General features: G+C 44.6%; 1 protein-coding gene across 1 annotated transcript in view; it reads left to right on the top strand.

The window, feature by feature from the left end:
* The first annotated feature begins 205 nt into the window (after window positions 1-205).
* Window positions 206-24,109, top strand: part of LOC111870868 (laminin subunit alpha) — a 116,919-nt gene continuing 93,015 nt past the window's right edge. Inside the window, exons 1-4 of the mRNA XM_023863471.2 lie at window positions 206-464; window positions 11,294-11,440; window positions 22,025-22,152; window positions 22,939-23,047. Of these exons, the coding sequence (XP_023719239.1) occupies window positions 249-464; window positions 11,294-11,440; window positions 22,025-22,152; window positions 22,939-23,047 (600 nt within the window). The 5' untranslated portion in view covers window positions 206-248. The remainder of the gene's footprint in view (window positions 465-11,293; window positions 11,441-22,024; window positions 22,153-22,938; window positions 23,048-24,109) is intronic.

Here is a 24,109-nt window from a genome sequence, read left to right as displayed (position 1 = left end):
GCTCCTCCGAGACATCGGTTGACTTTCGCCCGGACTACAAAATCGTTATTATTTCAGAAGATGTCATAACTTGTTGGCTTTTCCTCGTGTTAATTTTTTGAAACGGACAGGGTTTGTGGGGGAGGCTTGCGCAGCACGTCTCGGAACCGAACCCGGGAACGCCCAGAGACTCGCAACCAGGGTGCGACAGAACCGCTGCTTCACTGCGGCAGGCAGTAACGTGACGACAGCGGAGGAGACAGGTCGGAATGTGGCTGTTGCAGCTACTGCTGGCTGTGGCCTTGCTCGGCCTCAAGACGACGCATGGCGTCATTCTCACGCCACCGTATTTCAACTTGGCGGAAGGACGCCGCATCTACGCGACTGCCACCTGCGGAGAGGAAATTCAGGAACCGGAACTGTATTGTAAGCTGGTGGGAGCTAACGCGGACCGAGATGTAAACGTAAACCTTATACAGGGGCAGGTCAGTCTTTAGTTAAGGATTTAGAAACATTTTATATATTTCGACGCCTACTAAGAATATATTCTATGTATGTTAAGTTCGACATTGTCGTTTTTAAAGTGGGTGCATCGTGATAACGAACTCCATAGAACGCTAATATCCCAACCTGCCCGGATGTCCCCCCCCCTGTTGTTTGCATATTCGTCTACACTGCAAGAAATATTCTCATTCGACCAAGTTTGGTGGTGTTCCCACCCTTGTGAACGCTGTTGACGATTTATATCGATTTATTGCGTCTTTTGTTCCCTCTCCACATTATTTCTCGTATCCTGTTTCTGTTGTTCACCGCCGAATGATGACAACACCGAAACCAGTTTGTTCTTAGCTTACGATGCATGGCCGATTTCCACTCAGGTATTATTATTCTTTGAATGCAGTTTATAAAATAAATTTGTCGGTTCACATAAACATTTCCGGTCTCTTTATTCAGATATTCGACCAAGCGATCGCCGCTTGTCGGCGAAGTTCGCTTGCGGACTCAAGCCAAGGAGTGTGTTTGTTTATTCAGATATTAAATTATCATACGGTATCATTTAGCCCCTCCGCGAGAGAACATGAATGTAAGTAAGTACAAAGAGGGCATGAAAAGAAATAACCGAAGGTGAAGAACGAGTGTGAACGGAAGCGAAAGGCAGATGTTTATAATTATTTACTGTTCACATTCCTCAGGAAGTGTTCCTGATGTACCGCTGTCGGAGAATCGTCCGTTTGCCTTCATTGGCATGGTACACACTAACTGAATTCGGCGTTCGGGCATTACTCTATATGCCATAAGGTCGCGGGTTCGATTTCCTATGACGTCATTTGATTTTTTTTTTCAGTTGACCCAATCCTTCCAGCCGCACAGTGGGCCTGGGGTTCACTTAGCCTTTAACAGAAATGAGTACCAAGAAACTTCCTGGGGTTAAAGGGCGGCCAGCCAGCGCGTAATGCTGACAACCTCACCGCCATCTGTGAGCCGATTGTCTACAAGATTTGGGATCCTCGACGTCTCACAACCCTATCGGAATCCACGGCCTGTTACAGGGATACCTTTACATTACCGTACGACGGAATTAAATTTAACCCAGATGAGTGTTTCTGTAAGACTTGAGATATTCATTGTAATGGGCACCGCCTGGTGTTTTTCTTTTGGGGTGGCGGGGGAGGCAACCGGAACGTTTGCTTACAATTTTAAGTGTAAGGTGTGTAATAAGCAGGGCCTGGATTTTGATGACCGAAAAAATCCAGAAAAATGACCCAAAGGAGAAAAGAAAGAACACTTCGCTTCCATATTATTCACATTTCAGAAAACATATGAAGAAAAAAATCCCTAAAATGGCCAAAAATGACAAGAAATACCCTTAAAAGCCCAAAAAATTACCCCCAAAATGAAAAAAAATGACCTTAAACCTAAAAATGACAAAAAAATTACCTATAAAATTTACATTTCTGTAACCAGTAGCTCAAATCCGAGATTTATATATTTAAGAGCATCGCATAGGATACAAGGAAAAAAAGATGACATGTCATCAAAATCCGGGCCCTGGTATTAAGACTTTGTGCTAACCGCTCTGGAGTATTCAGTATTATTTTTAATTTTTGTATGAATATTTGGTACATTTCGTTTTTTTTCGGTTCCAAAAATCCAAGGGAGGGGGTTGTTGTTAGGCTTACCCTGCCGGCTCCCGTAATTATGGTGCTGTGAGTTTTGACACAGTGACGCCTGGCATGTGGAAACCTACCGGGGGAAGTATACCGCCTCCAACTCCAGCGTACAAGATGGAGAATTTGAGCTGTGCAGATAACAGCGCTCCTAGCACTCGACTTCAGCCGAACAGTAAGCGCAGTCATTTTACGCACACCCACAAAAAGTGACCTAATTTGAGTGTCGTCACTGCCACACTCTCGTCTCGTCATACATCCAAAGTTTAGTTTACATAAGAGGCGTTAATTAAACTGTCTCACACTTACACGGGTTGTCATTTAAGTTCCACTGTTCCATGAGATATCTTGCTCACTAAAAGCCTAAGTGCATTGAAACAGTGTAATATTTCGCTTCCATGTTAATTGGGTTCCTTGCCACCATGGCACGCCGCGTCCTCGGGTTGCGGATGGAGGAGACGGCTGTGAAAGCTGTCCCTGTAACAGGCCGTAGAGGCCCATCTGGTTGTGAGACGTCGAGGCTGCCACATCCTCTAGACAATCGGCTCATAAATGGCTGTGAGGTTGTCAGTCTTATGCGTCGGCCGCCCTTTACACCCCAAGAAGATTCCTGGTACTCATTTCTGTTAGGAACTGAATCGACCTCAGGGTCACAGTGCTTCTGGAACTCCAATGACCTCTTTGGGAATCGAACCCACGACCATCCGGCTTGTAGCATAGTTCGTCAGCCAACTACGCCACCGCGTTTTTTTAGTTAGATAGTAATATTTCGCTCACTGCATGACGTGTTAGCTCTTGTCTCAGAAATGTGATCCAACTAAAGGTCCGAGACCGTCTCTGTGGTCTAGTGGTCAGCGTTCCTGGCTACAGATCCAGAGGTCCGGGTTCGATTCCCGACGCTACCAGATGTTTCTGAGAAGTAGTGGGTCTGGAACGGGGTCTACTCAGCCTCGTGATGATAATTGAGGAGCTATTTCAAGGAAACAGCGGCTCCGGTCTAGAAAATCGAAATTAACTGCCGTGGGGATTCGTTGCGTTGACCACGCGACACCCTCTATCCGCAAAAGTTGGCACTAAACTTCGCCCACAAGCGGCGGTCGGTTGGTCGGTCGGTATAGTTCGCTTGCGGACTAAAATCACGGAGTTTGTTTTGTTTGTTCCCCTCAGTACCCTGAGTAACATACTCAGCCTGTGTTCTTCCCTCATGTTAGAGGTCAAGTCAGAAGAAATATGAAATACGTTATACGCTGTATTTTTTTTATTGCTAGTGGAGTGGGACTAAGTCCCTTGTACTGCGGCCACTTCTGGCCTATTGTACCAGCCCCAGATGATAGGTGAGGGTGATGGTGGAGCAATTGGTGAAATGAAGATTGGCAGGGGAAACCGAAGTACTCGGAGAAAACCTGCCCCAGCGCCAGTTTGTCCACCACAAATCCCACTTGACCAGCGGGCCGCCGCGGTGGGAAGTCAGCGACTAACCGCTTGAGCTATGGCGCGGCCGTCATGAAACCCACTTTATGTTCGTGAAACACGAGCGCGATATAGACATTTACTGCTCATGCGCTGGTAGATGAGGGGCACATTGCCCGCCCCCCACTGTCGTAGATGAGGGGCACATTGCCCGCCCCCCACTGTCACCGGACTTGATTGCAGACATTTTCTTATGGGAGAGTGGAAGTTAACTCTAGCGGTTACACCTCTGCGTTTTATTCAGGAGATTCTCGGTTCGAAATTCTGTCATGACGCCTATTATCCCAGTCGATGCGTTTCGTAGTTTTCCTCAGTTCTTCCAGACATATTGTTTGGATAGCCCATTCAACGTTATATAGTCTGAGGTCCTGACAGCTTCGTTGTATAAACCATAAATGAATTTAAATAAGCCCAACAATATGTACTACTACTACTACTACTACTACTACTACTACTAATGTAGAAGTACGGTAAGGTAAAGTTGCCCCTATGAAGACATATGGGGAAGTGGAGTTATAGCTTATCCCCTCTTGACCTCGGCAGTAAATGGAGGCGAGTGGTCAGCTTTACGCCGCGGTTAGTTTACCCCTGGGGAAAGAGCACCCGGTACCCATTGGGCAGAAAACTGGGTAGGCCCCAGAGCGGGTCTTGACGCTGTGGAGAAGAGAAAAATCTCTTGCCCTTGCCGGGAATCGAAATCAAGAGGATGATAGACGTGACTCGCGTAATGAAACACGACGTAGGAAAGAAATATGCTGTACAGTTTTAGTATTTTAACACTTGACATTTGTCAGTATATATGATAAATATATATTTTAGTATGTAAAGACAAGGCATGCAATGAATTAGTTTGTCGTGGATTGGATCAGCACCTGAAGATGACACATTGGTGCCGAAACATGTAGTGAGAGTGAAAAGAGGGGATAAATAAATGTATGCACTAGAAGACGGATAAAATAAATCATGGACTTAAATCAGTGCAACAGGACGCTAAAATATAACAGAGTTAGGTGAAGGTTGCTGTCCTCCGTGGTGTAGCGCTATGTAATTCCACTGCACTTCATTCATCTTAGACCTAACAGCCTGTGCCCCTACATTTGTAGAAGGCGTGGTGAGGTCCCCTTGTCTTATGAAAGAGTCCGAATTGGAAGGATCCGATGGTGTGAATGGTTGCTGGTGGACAGACATTTGTAGGGCTACCTGCTGCCTGAAGTGTCTACAGACAAAAGTATATGACCTTCTCATTCAGCCTTCATAAATTTGAGTCATGCTTTGTGTAGGCAAACTTAAACTAACTTCATGGAGCCGAGTCCTCCTTGAGAAGTGAACAGTCTTTCAGATACTCAAATAAAGAAAAAAGTAAAACTATACCTGTAACAGGCCGTAAAGGGCATAGGGCTGTGAGACGTCGAGGCTTCCACATTTTCTGGACAACTGTCTCACAGATGATGGTGAGGTTGTCCGCCTTACGCGCCGGCCGCCCTTTACTCCGAGGAAGATTTCTGGTACTCATTTCTGTTAGATACTGAGTGGACGCCAGGGTCATAGTGAGGTTGGAAGGGTTAGGTCAATTGAAAAATCCAATGACATTGGGATTCGAAACCGTGACCTTCCGGCTTGTAATATAGTGCCTTAGCCAACTACGCTACCTCGTGCCCCTTCAGCTACTCAAGTGTTTTCCAAAACTATATAGAACCCGAAGGTTCAATACCTTGTTCAGAAGAGCTCGCCATTGGCCCCTATTCTGAGCCAGCTGAATCCAGTGCATACCAACCCATCCTATTTCTCTAAAATCCATTTTAATATTATCTTCCCACCTGCGTCTGGGTTTTCCTATGGTCCTTCTGGCTTTACCACAGAACTATGTATACACTCTGCCATGAGTGCTTCATGCTCTGCTTATCTCATTCTCCTTGACTTGATCATTCTAATTACACTTGGAGAAGAGTACAAGTTATGAAGCTCCTCATTATGCAGTTTTCTCCATTTTACAATTATTTCATCCCTGTTAAATCCAAGTATTCTCCTTAGTGCCCTGTTCTCAACCACCCTCAGTCTATGTTCTTCCTGTATTGTAAGAGACCAAGTTTCACATCCATACAAAACTACAGGGGAAATTATAGTTTTGTATATCTTAACTTTTACGTTTTTAGACTGCAGACAAGAAGACAGGAAGTCCTGAACTGAATGATAGAACGTAAGGTAAATTTGTCACTGTGCTTAATAATTAAGCATTACGCTATGAATGCGCGTGGAGGAGTGGATGTATAGAGCCACATTTTCTTGACCTCGGCACTAACTTGAGGTGAGTGGGCAGTTTCACTCCCCTGCCGCTTTACCCCCGGGGAAAGAGCTCCCGGTACTCATTGAGTAGGAGGTTGGGTGGGCCCCAGAACCAGTCTGGATGATTCTGAGGCGAGAAAATTCTTGACCCTACTGGGACTTGAACTCCAACCCCTCGGCCGTCCCGCCCGTAGCCAGTCGGTATGCCGACTGCGCTATCCCGGCTCCCTAACTGAATGGTACAAAGGTAAAATTGTCCCTGTGGTGGATTATTTAAGCACCACGCCAAGAAGACGTGCGGGGAATGTCGGTTCGGACACTGGAGAACAGAAAAAATCTCTTGCCCCAGCCGTGCAACCCGTAGCCTGTCGAGATACCGACTGAGCTATCCCAAGCAAGTATCAGAGTTTAAATTGACTTGATTTCTCCATGAATAAAATAGTTTTTTTGTTACTATCGTTCCGTTTACGGACGGAAGGATCTGTATAAGTATGTTTGGATATCGCACCGGCGAAGTATAGTTAAACCCCGGCTAATCCGGAGTAATTTGGTTGGGTGGGAGAGAGAGGCCATCCGGATTAAGTGATAATCCGTATTTGTGAAGCAAAAATAGCCCTAAAATAAAAAAAAAGTAGAACTCATACAAATGTAAAATTTAATGACGTAAGCAGTGCTGATGAAAATAAAGAAATATCACTGTAGAGCCTTTATTTACAAACTCTAAAAAGTCAGTACATTTATTCATCGATAGAAGACTCAGAGCCGATCACAGTGGCCGCGCGGTCTGAGGCATGAACCGTCTTCTCCTCGAACACTGGGATCATGGGTTCGAATCTGACTCGAGGCATGGATTTATTTTTGTGTTCATTTTGTTGAGGCGCTATGCTACAAGCCGGAAGGTTCAAGTCCCGATGAGGTCATTGAATTTTTTTCTATTGACCTAATCCTTCCAGCCGCTCTATGGCCCTGGGGTTCACTCAGCCTCTAACAGAAATGAGTACCAGGAATTAATTAAATAATTTTCCGCCGGCACGTAAGGCTGACACCTTATCGCCATCTTTGAGCCGATTGTCTGGATAATGTGGGACACTCAACATCTCACAACCCTATGGGTCTTCAAGGCCTGGTACAGGGATAGCTTTACTTACTTTTTTTTTTTTACTTTACTGTGTATGTGTTAGATAGCGGCCTTGCGATAGGCTGATCCCCCGTCCAAGGAGTCCTACCGACTGTCTTAGATTAAGAGACTGAAGTGAAACGAAGCGTTTCAAGGATGCCCCATGCTCCAAATGGGACTAACAGAAGAAGGAGAATAAGTTGAACTTGTTTTTGAACGTAATAATGCAGATTTGAAGAAACTGTCAAGTTGTGTGTGAACTGACAAGTGATTGACCTTTCTTCCTGACTACCATGGGTCTTTTAAAGTACGTGCTGAACTGTGAACGGCATTTTTCATATTTCGATTCGAATTATCCAACATCGGGATTACCTGTAACTGGATTAGCTAGGGCTTACTATATGTTGAAAATATAATTTAGTAACTGCCTGTCCCAAGAACTGGAGATGACGTACCCTCGTTCTCATGGCGCGTAAAGAATAGGGATCACGTACTTCACTGCCGATCTCTGGGGCCGTGATAGGTCGGTCAGTAAAGCGACTAGGTTACGGGCTGGACGAAGAAGAAGTTAGGTTATGATTCCGGGCGAAGCAAAAGATTTTTCTCTTCACAGATTTTTGGTTCTCCTCTCCATTGGAAACCGGAGTTCATTCTTTGGAGGTAAAGCGGCTGGGACGTGAAGCTGACCACTCACATTTAACATCGAGCTTAAGAATGCAATGGAGCAATACGCCATCATGGCGTGGTGCTTAATGAAGCACAGGGATTTGTAAAGGTACAATTGTCTCTGCTTAATTAAGTAGGAACGCCTCTGTGGTCTATTGGTCAGAGTTTCTGGCTACAGATCCAGAGGTCTGGGTTCGATTCCCGGGGCTACCAGATATTCTGAGAAGTAATTGCTCTGGAACAGGGTCCACTCAGCCTCGTGAGGATAACTGAGGAGCTATTTCAAGGAAATTAACGGCCGTGGGGATTCGTTGCGCTGACCACGCGACAACCTCTATCCGCTAAAGTTTGCACTAACTTTGCCTGCAAGCAGCGGTCGCTCAGTCGGTATATTTCACTTGTGTGATAAAACCACGGAGTTTATTTGTTTGTTGATCAGTAGTACTAGTCATAAACGGCTTAATCGTATGTTTCTAAGCTAGTTTTATGGTTGCCCCCCTACTCCATGAAAGAATCCTTGGGGCGGCCGTGATTCCTTACTGATGCTCCAGTCAACATTCCTGATAAATATAACTCAGCTCAGTCGGCATAGCGACGGATTTGGGCTGGACGGCCAGGGTTCGATTCCCGGTAGGGGCACAATATTTTTCTCTTCATAGAGCCTACCAAGCCTTCTATCAAATGGATATTGGGGACTCTTCCTCCGGGGGTAAAGCGGCCTAGACGTGAAGCTGACCATTCTCCTCTTACTGTCAGCACAGAGTATAGTGGAGACGTAAATCCGTTCCTCTGCAAGTCTTCATGGCGTGGTGCGACGTTTACCACTGATACTGATCTGTAGGCGCCAGATAGCTGCGTGCTTGGTAAGGTGGTCTATGCGTCATGTGAGCTAAGCCTAAAGTACGGCGAACCTTGCATTTGGTTATTGTGTACCGTGTCAGAGAAGGCGAACGGCCTTGTGATCCATTCATTGACACAGCGAAAATTTCTTGCAGTATAGACGAATTGCCGAAGAGCGAAAAAGACATCCGGGAAATTTTAGACATTCATGCTTTTCGTTTCCGCTTTCACAAGGTACACCCGCCTCTAATCCTACGTATATGAATTATTTAAACAATGTAAGATAATTACGTGGCCATTTTTTGATCGTCCAAAGCTCGTGTTTCTTATGGAACAGCTTTATGAGTATGACGTTTCTGAAAGATCACAGATGTCTAAAGTTTGGAAAACTCTGAGAGAATATACTGGACAGAAAGCGAGAAATGAAACAAATGCACTAAGATTTGTCTGGGCCTGTACGTACATGGGCAATAATTGCTGCTTGGATCAGCACAATTGAAGCCTATTTGCTAGCATTGTGCCTTGCTATCGTTGCGCCAACAAAACCTCGGCCATAACTCGAGAGAGAAACGAGTATTGCTCTTATATACATGTGTTAGTGAACCCCCCCCCCACGCGACGAAAGGGGTGTTTAATTGGTGATGCATCATTTAGGAATTCTTGCGGGTCATGTTTGTAATGAAACAATTCTTCCTCGCCAGAAATAATAGTGAGAACACAAACATAAACTTAAGTATACAACTTGCCGGTCTTCGTTAATATGGGTAATAATAATACGCTGCACACACTCTGAAGCCTCTGAAATAAGATGGGAATAATAACATTACCATTCATTTCTCAGTGTCGCTAACGCATGCGCATAGATTGGCCAATGACCGGCTACATATCGCGGTGCGTCACCGACGCATACTCATATGCGGTACTTACATACTCATGGAGCTGAGCCCTTCTGGAGGAGCCGCCAATTCTGCAGCTACTCAAGAATTTCCCAGCATTTTATGGAACCTGAAGGTTCATTACCGTGTTCACAAGAGCCCTCCACTCGGCCCTATCCTGAGCCAGATATATCCAATCCATACCATCCCATCCTCTCTCTCTGAGAACCATTTTAATACTGTCCACCCACCTACGCCTTGGTCTTCACAGTGGTCTCTTTCCTTCTGGCTTTCCCACCAATATGCTATACGCATTCCTCGTCCGTGCTACATGACCTGCCCACCTCATCTTCCTTGACTTGATCATTCTAATTACACTTGGAGAAGAGTACATGAAGCTCCTCGTTATGCAGTTTTCTCCAACCTCCTGTCACTTCATCTCTCTTCGGTCCAAATATTCTCCTCAACACCCTGTTCTCAAACACCCTCAGTCTGTGTTTCTCCCTTAATGTCAGAGACCAAGTTTCACACCCATACAGAACTACAGGCAAAATTATACTTTTGTATATTCTCATATGCGGTAACAATAAAAAAAAAGTGATGTAGAGACCACAAGTAGAGACATTGTTCATTCCTTCTCCAGTACGAGTGACCTTGAACATGTTATCTAGGAAATAAGACGGATTGTTGGTTGGTAGAAAGTTGTTGGTTACTAAATGCCGAACAACAGTGAAATATGTGCGACCAGCAAAGCCGCTTTCAGAAATCTTCAGGTGTCCCACAGGTAGTCCCTTAGACGCAACATATGGAGAGACGAAGGCGACCTTTTCATTATGCGTTCATTTAGTGAACTGCATAACCCCCCTCTTTTGGAATACATTGGCCAGGTGTCAGTTACGGGTAGTAAAAAAGAAAATAAACTATACCTTAACAGTCTGTGGAGGCTCACGGGGTTGTGAGACGTCGAGGCCCCCCACATTTTCCAGACAATCGGCTCACAGATGGCGGTAAGGTTGCCAGCCTTACGCGCCGGCCGTCCTTTACCTCTAGGAAGATTCCTGGTACTCGTTTCCGTTAGAGGCTGAGTCGATCCCAGCGCCATAGTGCGGATGGAAGGATTAAGTCAATTGAAAAATCCAGTGACTTCATCGGGGAATAGAACCTGCGACCTTCCGGCTTGTAGCACAGTGCCTCAACCAACTGCGCTACCGACTGCCCCACCTTATTGTTGTTACATACTTTTTGTGTATAGTGGAGGAACAGGTAACTGGATTAGGTTTTAATGAGTATTTAAACGGCCACAGTTAGTTAGTTAGTTAGTTATTGGAGAGGGTGGGTTTCCCCATGCACTGAGACCTGTGTTGGTCCATTGTGCTTCCCTCTATGATTTCTACCAGTCTCTATATCCTACCGGTACTGGTGCTTACTATCAGTCCCGCCCAGCCAGCTAGACCGGCTCTACTAGCTGAGAGGTATCTATAATGCTTCCCCCATCTACCAGAGGTATTAGAGACTTCTGTTGGGCGGGAAACGTCCGTTAATTTGCCTCAGTGACCTCCTTTAGAGATATGAGGTTCTTTTACGTGCCGTAAAGCTACGACACGGGACCCACGGCTTAAAGTCCCTCCCGGAGGACTTGTTCCCTGAATTTTTCCGCCCTTAAAAATTCGACGACCTCCGTCGGGTATTTGAACCCGCGTACTACGAGTCATGAGGTGGGAACGTTACCTCTAGACTACGGAGGCCGCTTAACGGCCACAGTTCCTCTAATGCTTATTTTCCCACAAGGCCTTAGTGTTATAAACCGCGATTTTGTTATCCGCGGTTTGCGATGGACCATAAAAGACCAGGAGATCATATCCTCCCAAGTGACGAGACTGACTTTTGCATTGCAGGTGTGTGATTACTGCGACCCCAGCCAACCCGACAAGACGCATCCCGCACAGTTCGCAGTTGATGGTGCTGAAACCTGGTGGCAAAGTCCTCCTCTGTCTCGCGGTGTGAAGTACAACGAGGTCAACCTTACCATCGACCTGGGACAGGTAAGTTCAACCAAGGCCATGTTACCACTACTGCTGTACAGTCCTACCTCGAATAACGAATTTTTGGGAGTTAATTAGATTTACGCTCCGAATTTTCGGACTTAGACTCGAAATTGGAATTTCGGGCTTTGCGCCATGTCATAATGGCGCCTGGAATCGTAACTCCTAACGATCCATGGTAACATATTAACTTCCTCGTATTTTTTTTATAGTTCAAACCCTTAATACTGCACTGTGGTCGCAATTTATGCGAAGTTGAAATAGTGCGATATAAAAATATTAATAAAATCTCACTTTATGCTCAGAGTTGGAAATAATGCGAACCCCCTTCCAAAAAAACTGCATCCCTTTTTCATTTATTTCTATGAGCAAACTTGTCTTGAATTATGCTAGGTTTTCATAAACATATCCTTGCATAAAATTGGACCACACTCATAATATTTGATGTCCCTTATTGATTTCATAACAGCAATGAAATTGTGGAATGCTATGGATTAAAATACATAAAAATATGTGTGACCTTTGAGCTGCAGTAATGTAACCTTATGTTTCCTATGTCAGAATGACCTCGACTTACGACCCGTTTTGGGGAATGTATATCAACTCCTTAAAGCCCTGCGGTATTTGTGTGTTTCTTGTGGTTCTCACAATAAACAGCGATTCTTTCCCTAAACAGCATTAAAAGGATGATCTTTGTAACGGAGACCTAATGTGTTTCCTGTGAGGTATGAACTGAAATTTTATGATCATATAGAAGGAATTTCGAGAATTCAGCTACATTTTGGGAGCCAAGATATTGGCTAAATTGAAAAATGTTTCCTTTAAACGTTCTTATTTTAGTTCAGTAGTAATCGAACCACGTTCATACAAGATAAAAAAGTAACACGAAAATTCTATGGACTTTCGAAGCCGACACCCAACAAGTCTCCTGCAAGCGCCTAAATACCATCGACTGTTTCCAGTAATACGAAAATTTCGCCAAGAAATCGGCCATCCTCTTTGCTTCAGAAATTTGTATTAGTGGAACACTAGCATAACAGACACTGTTTATAACATCTCGACAGAGAACGCACAGAAAACATCGTTCCTCTGTTGCAGTGTAGTTGTTGAGTTCATGTCTGTTGGGATGCCCACGTGATCGCTACTCAGCCATTGCCTAGCGACGGTCATTGTTTGCAGAGTCATTACTTACTGTTGTATAGTAGCTTATTTCGCGGTCGTTACTTACCAGCGGGTTTACATGCCACACTACGTTACATAAAATACAGAGCCTGTGAATATATGCAGATTGAATCCTCAACACATGTTTGATGTTTAATAAAAGTACAAGGAAAGGTAATTTTCACTGTGTTTAGTATGGTATGTCATGTGATTCGATTTGCAGCTATAAATTTATAATACCAATACATATATAAAGAAATGCAAAGCCGAAGGCTTGACACTTGAGTTTCTTGCATGGTACGATCGTAATTATTCATAGCCTGAGCAGTGCCCACTCTTCTCGGTGTTCATAAAAATAATTTATTAATGCACTTCACGTGTCAAGTTCTGTGAAGTACTGCCGGAAATATTATTGTTGCGTTCCTTCCGCAGACCAAAGAGAGCATCAACAGATACAGAATTACGAAATTTAACCTGTGTCATAGCCAATATGTACGGCAGCCACGGCTGTTCGCCTTTGTGCCAGTGCGAATATCGCGGTAGAATTTGGGGTTGAAGTTCAAATCCTTATTTGCGATCCTTCGGCTTTTGCTTACATAATGACAGTAAACCCTCGTCTTCTCCAGCCTGCAATGTCTCCAACAGCCGTTCCCTAGCGACGACTTGTAGCAGTGGAGATTCTTCAGCTTCACGCGCTGAGGTTCTCTTGGCACAACCGCCCTTGCAGAGCTCTTGTCAACCCAATTATAGTGCCGTCTTTTCTCAGCCTCCCTTGCAGTGCTCAACCGACTGGTTGCCCCAGTTCTCTTCTTTTCATAACTCCTCGGCACGGACCGCGTAGAGAATACCTCTTTTCCCGCCGTTACATGCAAAAACGCTGAAGCGGGAACGTGTTTACCGAGCAGGCATGGCTCGTTGTCTGCTTCGAGGTCTCTGCCCAGCAACGGGTCTATACGCCACAACACGTTCTTGTAAGGAGTTTGTTGGGGTAGCTCAGTAAGTATAGGGACAGAACTGCGGGCTGGACGGCCGGGGTACTGTTGCCAGCAGGAGGAAGGGATTTTTCGTCCAGACTGGCTTTGGGCCCCACCCATCTTCATATCCCCGGGGGTAAAGCAGCCGGGTCGTGAAGCTGACTACTCATCTCCATCTAGTGTCGAGGCCAAGAGTGGTGGAGCTATGCCTCCACTCCCACACATGTCTCCATGGCGTGGTGGTTAAATAATTAAGCATAAGGGAAACGTTACCTTTACTTTTATGCCGTTGTAAACCGCGACGTTATGTGAAACGGCGTTAAGCGGATCCATTTTTACCATAAGAAACTTAAGAATTAAGCGGGTAACGTTCCTCTGCCTTTCTTCAACCCTCATAACACGCAGTGCGATATAGGAAATGTGAGCATGATTGAAAGTACTTGTATGTTCTTGCAGTTATGAACTACACTAATGTTTATGTAACATTTAGTATTCACTGACGTCCAGAGGTGTAGAGAGCTTGTAGCGGCAGGCGGCCCAGTCTCCTTAACATTAAACATTTGTTTGGGCGAGTAACCCTCCCCCTTAGGCCGCGTCATAGCTAAAACGATTAGTCGCTGGCTTCCCACCGTGGCGGCCCGGGTTCGATCCCGGGTCTGGTCAAGTGGGATTTGTGGTGGACATAGTGACGCTGGGGCAGGTTTTCTCCGAGTACTTCGGTTTCCCCTGCCACTCTTCATTCCACAAATTGCTCCACAGTCACCCTCACCTATCATCTGGGGCTGGTAGAATAGGCCAGAAGTGGCCGCAGTACAAGGGACTTAGTCCTACCCCACTAGCAATAAAAAAATAACACTTAAGGAGCTGAGCCCTTCTTGAGGAGAAGCCAAATCTGCAGGTACTCAAGAATTTCGTAGCATTTTATGGAACCCGAAGGTTCATTACCGTGTTCACAAGAGCCATCCACTGGTCACTATCCAGAGCCAGATCAATCCAATTCATCCCATCCCATCCTATCTCTCTAAGATCCATTTTAATATTGTTCACCCTCATCCCACATTACGAAACCAAAAAACAAAATGGGAAGTCGTGAGGGCGAGTGAGACTCACTCCGGCGTCCAAAATGTAAAAGGAAATTGTAAAGTATTCAGTACTCGGTATAGCAGATCTTAGAGCCGAGATTTTAACCCAGTACCGCCAAAAATACGAAGCAGGAGTGGCCGCCCTGTAGATACAACTTTCGTTTCGGCTTGTATACTCATGCAACAGATTTAGAATCATTGCTGTGGGGAAGCGCTGACAGAAAAGTTCTCAAGAATGCGATGTTGCTCAGACAAGGGGGGTGGGGAGAGGGGGGGGTGTTCCTGCTGACGGATGTGCGGCGAGCGAGTGTCTGAAGTGCTGACATAATCGCCATGTGCTCCTCAGCTGTTCCTGCTTTCCCCGCGCCATGTTCCCAGGCGGAATGCGGCCATATCCGACCGCGCCTGATCTGTTCTTGTTCTGTCTTCAGCGAAAAAAGTATTACTGATAAATGCAGAAGATCGACGGTCTGGGTAACTAACTGCTTCGTGTTCAGGACGTCATGGTTTCAAATCTCGGTCCTAAAACCGAGAATCGTGACTGAAGCTTTTCGTGTCTTAACTTTGTCCGTGCAAATGTCAGAATAAGTAACTCCATGCAGCGGAGAACTCCTTGAGATGTCAATAGGAGCTCAGCTACTCAAGACATTTCCAATATTTTATGGAATCTGAAGGTTCATTACCGTGAAAAATTTAAATAGTTCTGTTCTGTGTGACTAGTTATGATTTTCTTAATTCAATTATTCATGCCCTTACATGTTTCGGTCTTCAGACACCATCTTCAGAGGAACACCTTTACATCAGTACAGTTAGAAACCACTATTACATNACTCATTTCTGTTAGAGGCTGAGTCAACCCCAGGGCATAGTGCGGCTGGAAGGATTAGGTCAATTGAAAAATCCAATGACCTCATCGGCACTTGAACCCGCGACCTTCCGTCTTGTAGCATAGTACTTCAACCAACTACGCTACCGCGTGCCCCAGTCCCANAACATTTGTTTTAACAAGAACAAACTAACTATAAATAGATGGGAGGTTTGTTTTAGGGCATTAATGTAATAGCAGGATGTCGACTGGATTAATCTGGCTTAGTATACGGACCAGTGGTGAGCTCTTGTGAATGAGATAATGAAATTTTCGAATTCCATAAAGCCGGCAGTTTCTTGGGTATCTAAGCAACTATAAGCTTCTATAGAGAAACTCAGCTCTGTGAAGTTAATTAGTTCGTTGGAGAGTCTGCATCCCTCAACAGTAATCACAGGTTACAGAAGTATGTAACTGTAATTTCAGACATAAATATTTTACTTTTATATTCGTTTGTTGCTTAAATACGAGTAAATCTACATACAGCTCTTTCTCGGGTGTAATGCCCCCCCCCGAACATAGTGGATGTGTTTGATCAGTCAGCTTGGGGAGTTGGGTGAAGTGCCACCAACATCTCACATTGGAAAATGTCTCGTACTTGAAGGACTCTTTAGGACCTACATGTAGATACATAATAAGCGTTAAGAGAGATCGTTTGGGGCCGGTCACGGTAGCCGAGCGGTCTAAGGCATGTACTGTCTTCGCTCGCTTGGAAACCGGGATCGTGGGTTCGAATCCCACTCAGGGCATGGATGTTTAGTTTGTGTGTGTGCGCTTTTCTGTGTTTGTGTACAGGTAGACGCCTTGCGATGAGCTGATCACCCGCCCAAGGAGTCCTACCGTATGTGTAAGATCTAGAAAAACCGAAGTGAACGGAGAAGTTCATGGAGGTAGGCCTAGGCCCACTAGGGCTGTAGTGCCAAGGGGGGCGGAGATCGTTTGGATTTAGGGCGCGGACTGGAGCCCAATGGACTGTCTCTGTTTCCGTGGTGGTCTGTGTGCACACAGCAGCGAAGCTCGGAACTTTATAAAAAACAAAATTTCTTCAGCGGCTATGTTAGAAGTGGAATTTAGTAACTTCCTAACCACGTAAATATCTACGTCACGATCTGATCACGCGCTCTCAAAGATCTTTAGACACAGAATAGTTTTATTTTGTTTTTTTTTTGGAGGGGGCAGGATGTTTGAAGAACTCTGCGGAAACCGCAATTTATGTCTAGATACCATTGTTAAGTTTTTGTTTAATTTCTTGGGGTCGGGTGAGACTTGAGTATACTTGGTACGTCGGCCACTAATTTGCCCATTGTACCAGCCCCGGATGATAGAAGAGTACGGAGCATTTTGTGGAATCAGAATTGACAGGGAAAATCGAGGTACTAGGAGAAAACCTGCCACGGTGCCACTTTATCCACCACAAATTCCACATGACTTGATCTGGGATCAAACCCGGACCGCAGCAATGGGAAGCCGGCGACTAACCGCCTGAACTGTGCCACGGCCATGTCATTAAGGTTGATGATTATTGTCTTTTGGGATATGACACCGTGTAGGCTACCGACGTTTCGGAGAAACCTGCCTCCATCTACAAGATATATGTTTCTGGAGATACAATTGTTGAGCTTCTGGAGGTTCTCACGTCAGTAAATATGATTGTTTTCTGGGGTGTGACGCTGTGTGATGCGATAGCTCATTGTTGATGTTTCGAAGGAATTTGTTGGCTTCACGTTCAGGTTCTGTCAAGACACAGTTACGAGGGTTACTGTCTCCTGGGATGTGGCGCCATGTAGTCTGGTAGAAAGTTAACAGTTTTTCGGAGAAATTTACTGTCTCCATCTTCAGGATAAAATACCCTTATATCGTGAAAATAGATGCAGCAGTTTCCTTCGAAACGTTGGTAACCTTCTACCAGACTATATGATGTCACATGCCATATTAAAGTGATCATAGTCATGCCCTGAGAACCTCAGATCTCACCGTTACAGAGCTTGTGCTGATGCCCGTTCGTTGGCTTTTGTCATTCGAAGAGACTGTAATACAATGCGGAGGTCGTGGAGAGGGGGAAGTTCTTTCGAGAGGGAACTAAATGCAAGCCGTTGTTTACGTCTGGGTGGCCTCGTTTCGTTTGAGCGTTCATATGGCAACCACTGGAGCCCTTGCAGAAAGAATGCCTGTTGAATGTCAATCCAGGCAGATGGAAGTCTGAAACATACTCAGACGGATCAGAGGCGGAAGGGTAAAATAAAATTATTACTATTATTATGTCTGTACAGCACTTTCTTGGGCCTTGGCTGCTTTTTCACTTTCTTCATCTTATACGAGTACACAGTCGGTAAGACTCCTTGGACGGGAGATCAACCCTTCACAAGGCCACTCACTACACACAGAATAAACGCATACAGATATCCATGCCTCGAGTGGGAGTTGGAACCACTATCCCCAACGTTCGAGCGAGCGAAGACGGTTCATGCCCTAGACCGCACGGCCATTGTGATCGGCTAATATAAAATTAGTAACATAAAAATAGGCCGCGCCATAGCTAAAGCGGTTAGTCGCTGGCTTCCCATCGCGGCGGCCCGGGTTCGAAGTGGGATTTGTGGTGGACAAAGTGGGGCTGGGGCAGGTTTTCTCCGAGTACTCCGGTTTCCCCTGCCAATCTTGCGGCATGTCTTGGAGACATGTCTGTACGTTCGAAGAGTGAGTCAAGCAAGAAACCAGCATGACGCAGGCAGCAAGCAAAGCAGCTTTACCTGCTTCGCTTAGTGGGCAGTGGAGTCCAACTGGGTCCACTCGGCACGGCGGCCGCTGATTGGCCTATTGTAGCCTGCCCTCTGTGATTATGATGATGGGGAATTTGGTGGAATGAAGATTGGCAGGAAAAACCGGAGTATTCAGAGAAAACCCGCCCCAGCGCCACTTTGTCCACCACAAATCCTACTTCACCAGACCCGGGATCGAAGCCGGGCCGCCGCGGTGGTAAACCAGCGACTAACCGCTTCAGCAATGGCGCGGCCCAGATTTACCTGCTTGGTCAAGTCTTTAACCCTGAAGACGGAGGCGACATGTTCCTCCGAAATGTCGGTAGACCTTCAGCGAACTACACGGCATTATATCCATGAAGACAGAGCTCTTCATAATCATTTCCGTCAGAACCGCAGATCCTCTCAAAGAACCCCTCATTTTGTCCTCAGAATGTATTTGTGTATCGCATATGGTTCTCACAATAAACAGCGATTATTTCCCTAACAGCATTACCCGTGTGTTCTCTGTAATTGGGACAACAGTGTGTTTACCGAGAGGCAGGTTCTGACTGCAATATCAGGCCTCAGAGGAGTAAGCAAGACCGAGAAACAACTTGGCCCGTGCTGTGCGATGGATAACGCTGTGCTATGCAAAGAGGAGGCATGGATTTCTCGTTTCACAAGATGAAAATGGAACAGTTGAAGCATGAACTTTGTACCCTGTTATCGGTGCGTTCTTTCTTCTTGAGTCTGTGATTCACATTGCTGTGTTATCTTATCAACCACCCAGACTACAGGAAGCGAGCTAATTGCACAGGATGTTGGGGGTGGACTATCGCTTTGGCAGCCACTTCACAAACGTGCACGGGAGGGTTTCCGTATCGGCCCTTGCTTGGACCACTCTCTCTTCAGTGGTTATAGCCTTGCCTCATACGCTTCTGGATCTAGTGTGTGTGGGTGTGGGTAAATACAGTCAAGGAAGGTTACAAATATTTAACCTTCTTGCGGGAAGCTCAGAGTTGTGAGACGTCGAGGCTCCCACATTTTCTAGACATTCGGTTCACAGATGGCGGTGAGGTTGTCAGCCTTACGCACCGGCTGGCCATTACCCCCACGAAAATTCCTGGTACTCATTTTTGTTAGAGGCTGAGTCGACCCCAGGGCCGTAGTGCGGCTGGAAGGATTAGGTCAATTGAAAAATCCATTGACTTCATCGGGAATCGAACTCGCGATCTTGTGGCTTGTAGCATAGTACCTCAACCAACCACGCTACCGCGTGTCCCTGCTGTGCGCGTATACATACCGCAGTACCAACGTGACAGATCCGTCGCACACGTCTGTATGCCTATTTGTGCTTGTACTGTACATAATTGTTTCTTCAGGTTTGTTGAAGTTCTTTCCTAAAATGAACTGTATTTTCTGAAAAGAAATAATCGCCTACTTTTCTTTGATACGGCATGGAACTCATAGAAAACTACGCGCCAAACAATAATGCTATTGCATGTGTAGACGCGTTAACGTTTTTACCGAGCCGTTGCCTAGCAACGATAGGGGTATATACATACAGACACACAGACTGATGGGAGGAATTTATGAAATGCGCCGTTGAGATGGGCTTAGGTGCCATGATATACATACGGAGTTTCATGAAGACTGATTCAGGCATTCAAACGTTGATGGAGGGGTGGGGGGACGCAGACAGGAAGGAGATCACATGAGCCTATTTTGGAAAAGTAAGCTAAAAAGAATGCGCCTAAAGGCAAAGGTAAACTTTTCACTGTACTTAATTTAGCAACACACCGAGAAGATGAAAGAAGAAGCAGAGGTAGAGCTCCACGTACTTTTAACCTTACTAATAAATGGAGGTGTCATCAGCGTCACGCCCTGGCCCCCCTGTCCCCAGTACCCATTGGATTGGCCCCACAGTCGGTCTGGACTCTGTGAAGAAAAACAGGAATCTCTTCAAGGTATCGAAACCCGATTCTTCTGTCGTCCATCTTCAATCCTAGTCACTACAGTGACTGAACTATCCCAGTTACTTCAATATCGCCCATATAAAATATCAAATATTAGCTAAAAATCCATGGAAGTAAGCCCTTTGAGAGCCTCCAGTTGTGCAGCTACTCAAGAACTTCCCAGCATTTTATGGAACCCAAAGGTTCATTATCGTGTTCACAAGAGCCCTCCACTGGTCCCTATCCTGAGCCAGATCAATTCAGTCCATACTATCCCATCCTGTCTCTCTAAGATCACCCATCTCAAATATCAGCGATCATAATTACGTTCGAGGGCATAATTTATCCGCCTCAAGGATCCGATAGTTGGAACAGGACCCAGCCACCCCTTTACTGAGGTGTGCTGCATGAGAACTGAAAACTCCAAGCGTCCACATCTTCACAACACCACGAACATGGCCCCAAAAGGGCGGTAGGAGAATCTTTGTCCAAAGGAAACTACAAACGAAAAATTAGCTGTTCAGTATTTTCTCATGTGCTTATTGACCAGCTGCGTGGACTATCAGTGTTCCTTTGCTGGATGACGTTCTTTGAATTAGTGGACTAGCATGAGCAGACCATAGGTTAAGAAGGGTGACCCAAGCATGCATTGTTAATTGTCATAACAACAATAATATGTACTTCTTTTGGCTTATTTTGGACTTCACCCATCGTCTCGTATGTAAAAGACAAAAGACCACGACGTTTCGGAGACTGGATCTGTCTCCGTCTTCAGGTGGATAGGGAAGCATAAACCTACTCAGTTGGGCCCGCTAGAGAGAGCTAGTCTCAATCACTGGACCTATTCTTTATCCACGCAGATTAGGCATTAAAAAAAAGGTCCAGTGATCGAGACTAGCTCTTTCTAGCGGGCCCAACTGAGTAGGTTTATCCTTCCCTATCCACCTGAAGACGGAGACAGATCCAGTCTCCGAAACGTCGTGGTCTTTTGTCTTTTACATACGAGACGATGGGTGAAGTCCAAAATAAGCCAAAAGAAGTACAGTATACACCATCGTCAGAATCAGTTCAAGTCAACAATAATATGTGTTTATTATTCCATCAAGAACAGTGGGAAAGAAGTAGTCGTTTATTGCAGTTCCAGATTGTACGGTTTTACCAAGAATATTGTAGTCATATTTTTGTTGATTACAATCAGTAATTTGTGGACATAAAAGTGTAAGGAAAGTCAGCTCGTAAGTTATTAGTATTTTTTTTTCCTGAGTGGACATCGCTCCTGGATTGCATTTAGGGGATTTAGCCTATTTAGTCTATTTAGTCTGAGTGCTGATAGCATTGTTAAATAAACCATAACTAAACAAAATTTTTTCAACATATGAGTTTATACTTTCATTGCTGAAGTGCATTTTTTTTTACATAGATGCTTGTAAAATGGGCTCCCTGTTTAATGCTTCTCAGTTCAATATTTTCCCTCAACTGGTGTTCAGGGTTTGTTGTCCCAGTCCAGTTAACTCATTGTTACAATCTCTCCATGGAAGGTTTTTATCGGTTGGTGATGAAACCTGTTTCTCATTAGAGAATAGGGGGTTTGACTGTATGTAGATGTGTACACTGGGTGTAAGTTGGGAATGTGATATGAAATATATATATATTTTTTGCCTCTCACAGCTTGGAATTGAGAACTATTTTTGAGAAAATACTTTTATACAGTTTATGCAGCAATCAGTACTTCCTTATAGCAAGAACTAGTCATATGTTAGTCACTCATGTGCTTCAGAAGTGAAGAAGTAAGCTTAATTATCTTTTCAGGAGTTCCATGTTGCCTATGTGTTCATCAAGATGGCAAACTCACCTCGACCTGGTGTATGGGTTTTGGAAAAGTCTGTTGACAATGGAGTAACATATCAGCCATGGCAATACTTTGCTGACACACCAGGGTATGGCATATTATTTCATAATTTTTTATGCTAATTTACTTTGACAGGATTACATAGAATTTTTGCCATCCAAATGAACAGTTTCTGTGCTCCTCTTTCTTTCTTTTGTGTTTGTATGTGAATACATGACATATAGGATTTTGATCAGTCATGTTTTCTGCAGTAAGTACACTGGGATTGTCTTTGAGTTTCATACAAATTGTTGAGCCCTTCAGATGGAAATGCTGTATATGCATCTTGTCTAGTCACTTTGGAGATTCAGAATGTTAGTCCTGGTGACAGTGTACTGCTTAATGCAGTAGAAATAAAAATTACCTTGTTGAGTGGTGTTGCAAACTGATGACTGCGTTGAGTGTACAACTCTTCTTCCCTCTGTCCCTCATCAACCTACACAGTATGTCATCTATTGCATTTATAATATCTCGACATGTCTCTTAGTTCTTGACCATATTTGTAAGCCATATATCAAAATAATTGGTTATTAATGATATCCAAATATACATAATGATGGGAGGTTCTCATGATAAATATTAGGATTATTGTCTTCTTTGATGTGACACTTTGTAGTTTGAAAGATACCACCATTTTGGAGGAAATTGCTGCGTCTGCCTTCATGGTAGAGGATGGAGGTTCTACCAGAATGTTGGTACCCAGTACAAAGTGACACGATGTCACATCCCAGAACATTTTCATCTTTATTCAAGACAAATTTCATTATTCCATCTGGCGTAAAGGCTGGGCAACCCTTCCAGGAAATGCTCATAACACTGGTGTTAACATTTGCAGGGACTGTGCGACCTATTTTGGACAAGAGAGCTTGCAGCCCATCACTAGAGATGATTCAGTAGTATGTGAGACACAGTACTCCAAGGTGGTGCCTCTGGAAGGTGGTGAGGTATGTGTGGATAAAAGGACAAAGATATTTAATGACATCTAGGACAACTAGCATATATTGATGGTTGTGAAGAATCCTGTCATCTGGGATATAACACTGTGTAATCTGTCGAAGGTGAACCAGCATTTTAGAGGACTATGTTACCTCCATCTTCAGGGGTCAAAGAATAAGCCAAAGCAGAAATCATCATAAAGCAGATAGCAAGCAGGTTTGCTGGTTCCTTGCTTGGCTTATTCTTCAATCTTGAAGATGGAGGTGACATGTTCTTCTGATGCATCTGTTGACTTTCAACAGACTACATGGCATTGTATCCCAGAAAAGAGGACTCTTGATAGCTAGAATTCTCATCTGCCTACCTATTAACCTCTAACTGCCATTATTCTCTGTTTGTCATTAATCTGTCAGTTCTCTCTGTACTCATGTTTGTATATCTTTCCTCACTTGTTCTCTCTTCACACAGTTCTTGATCTTCATGGAGGTTGTACATTGATATTCTTGATGCAGCTGTTCTGAACCATTGATACATATACCTCCAGGGCTTCATGAAGCCTCAAAGGGGAGAGTGTTAGACATATTTTATATATTGGAAAACGTAGGTTGGTAGGTTGGAAGGGCCTGTAAAGCCATGACAGTGTTTTTTTGTGCAACTTTTCTGTGCACAGAAAATATATTGTAACGTGTCTGGAATCCAGAAGAGTCACTTCTATGGAAACGCTAGAACAGACCGTTGCATAAGAAGTAACAATAGCGATACTGTAATTCCAACAGTGAGCCGTTGTATCGAGAACATTGACAATATGTTTTTTAAATGAAAGATTCCCCATGTCTTGTTATGTTTATGATGCATGATAATGCAGTCTGGGTTAAAAATTGTGTCACCACCAAAAGGAGTATGTGAAGTCTCAGTCTGAGACCAAGGTATGCATGAAGTCTCACTATGAAATGAAGGCACACATATATCAACTAAACAAATTGAAGAATGCTTCTCTAACGGAACCCTATTGCTGTCCTTGCCCAACATTTCTCCATGCTACTTCATCCTTGTTACGAGGCAGAGTCAGT

This window comes from Cryptotermes secundus, unplaced genomic scaffold (genome assembly GCF_002891405.2).
Source record: "Cryptotermes secundus unplaced genomic scaffold, Csec_1.0 scaffold709, whole genome shotgun sequence".
Lineage (NCBI taxonomy): Eukaryota > Metazoa > Arthropoda > Insecta > Blattodea > Kalotermitidae > Cryptotermes > Cryptotermes secundus.
This window is presented reverse-complemented; position numbering and strand designations above follow the sequence as displayed.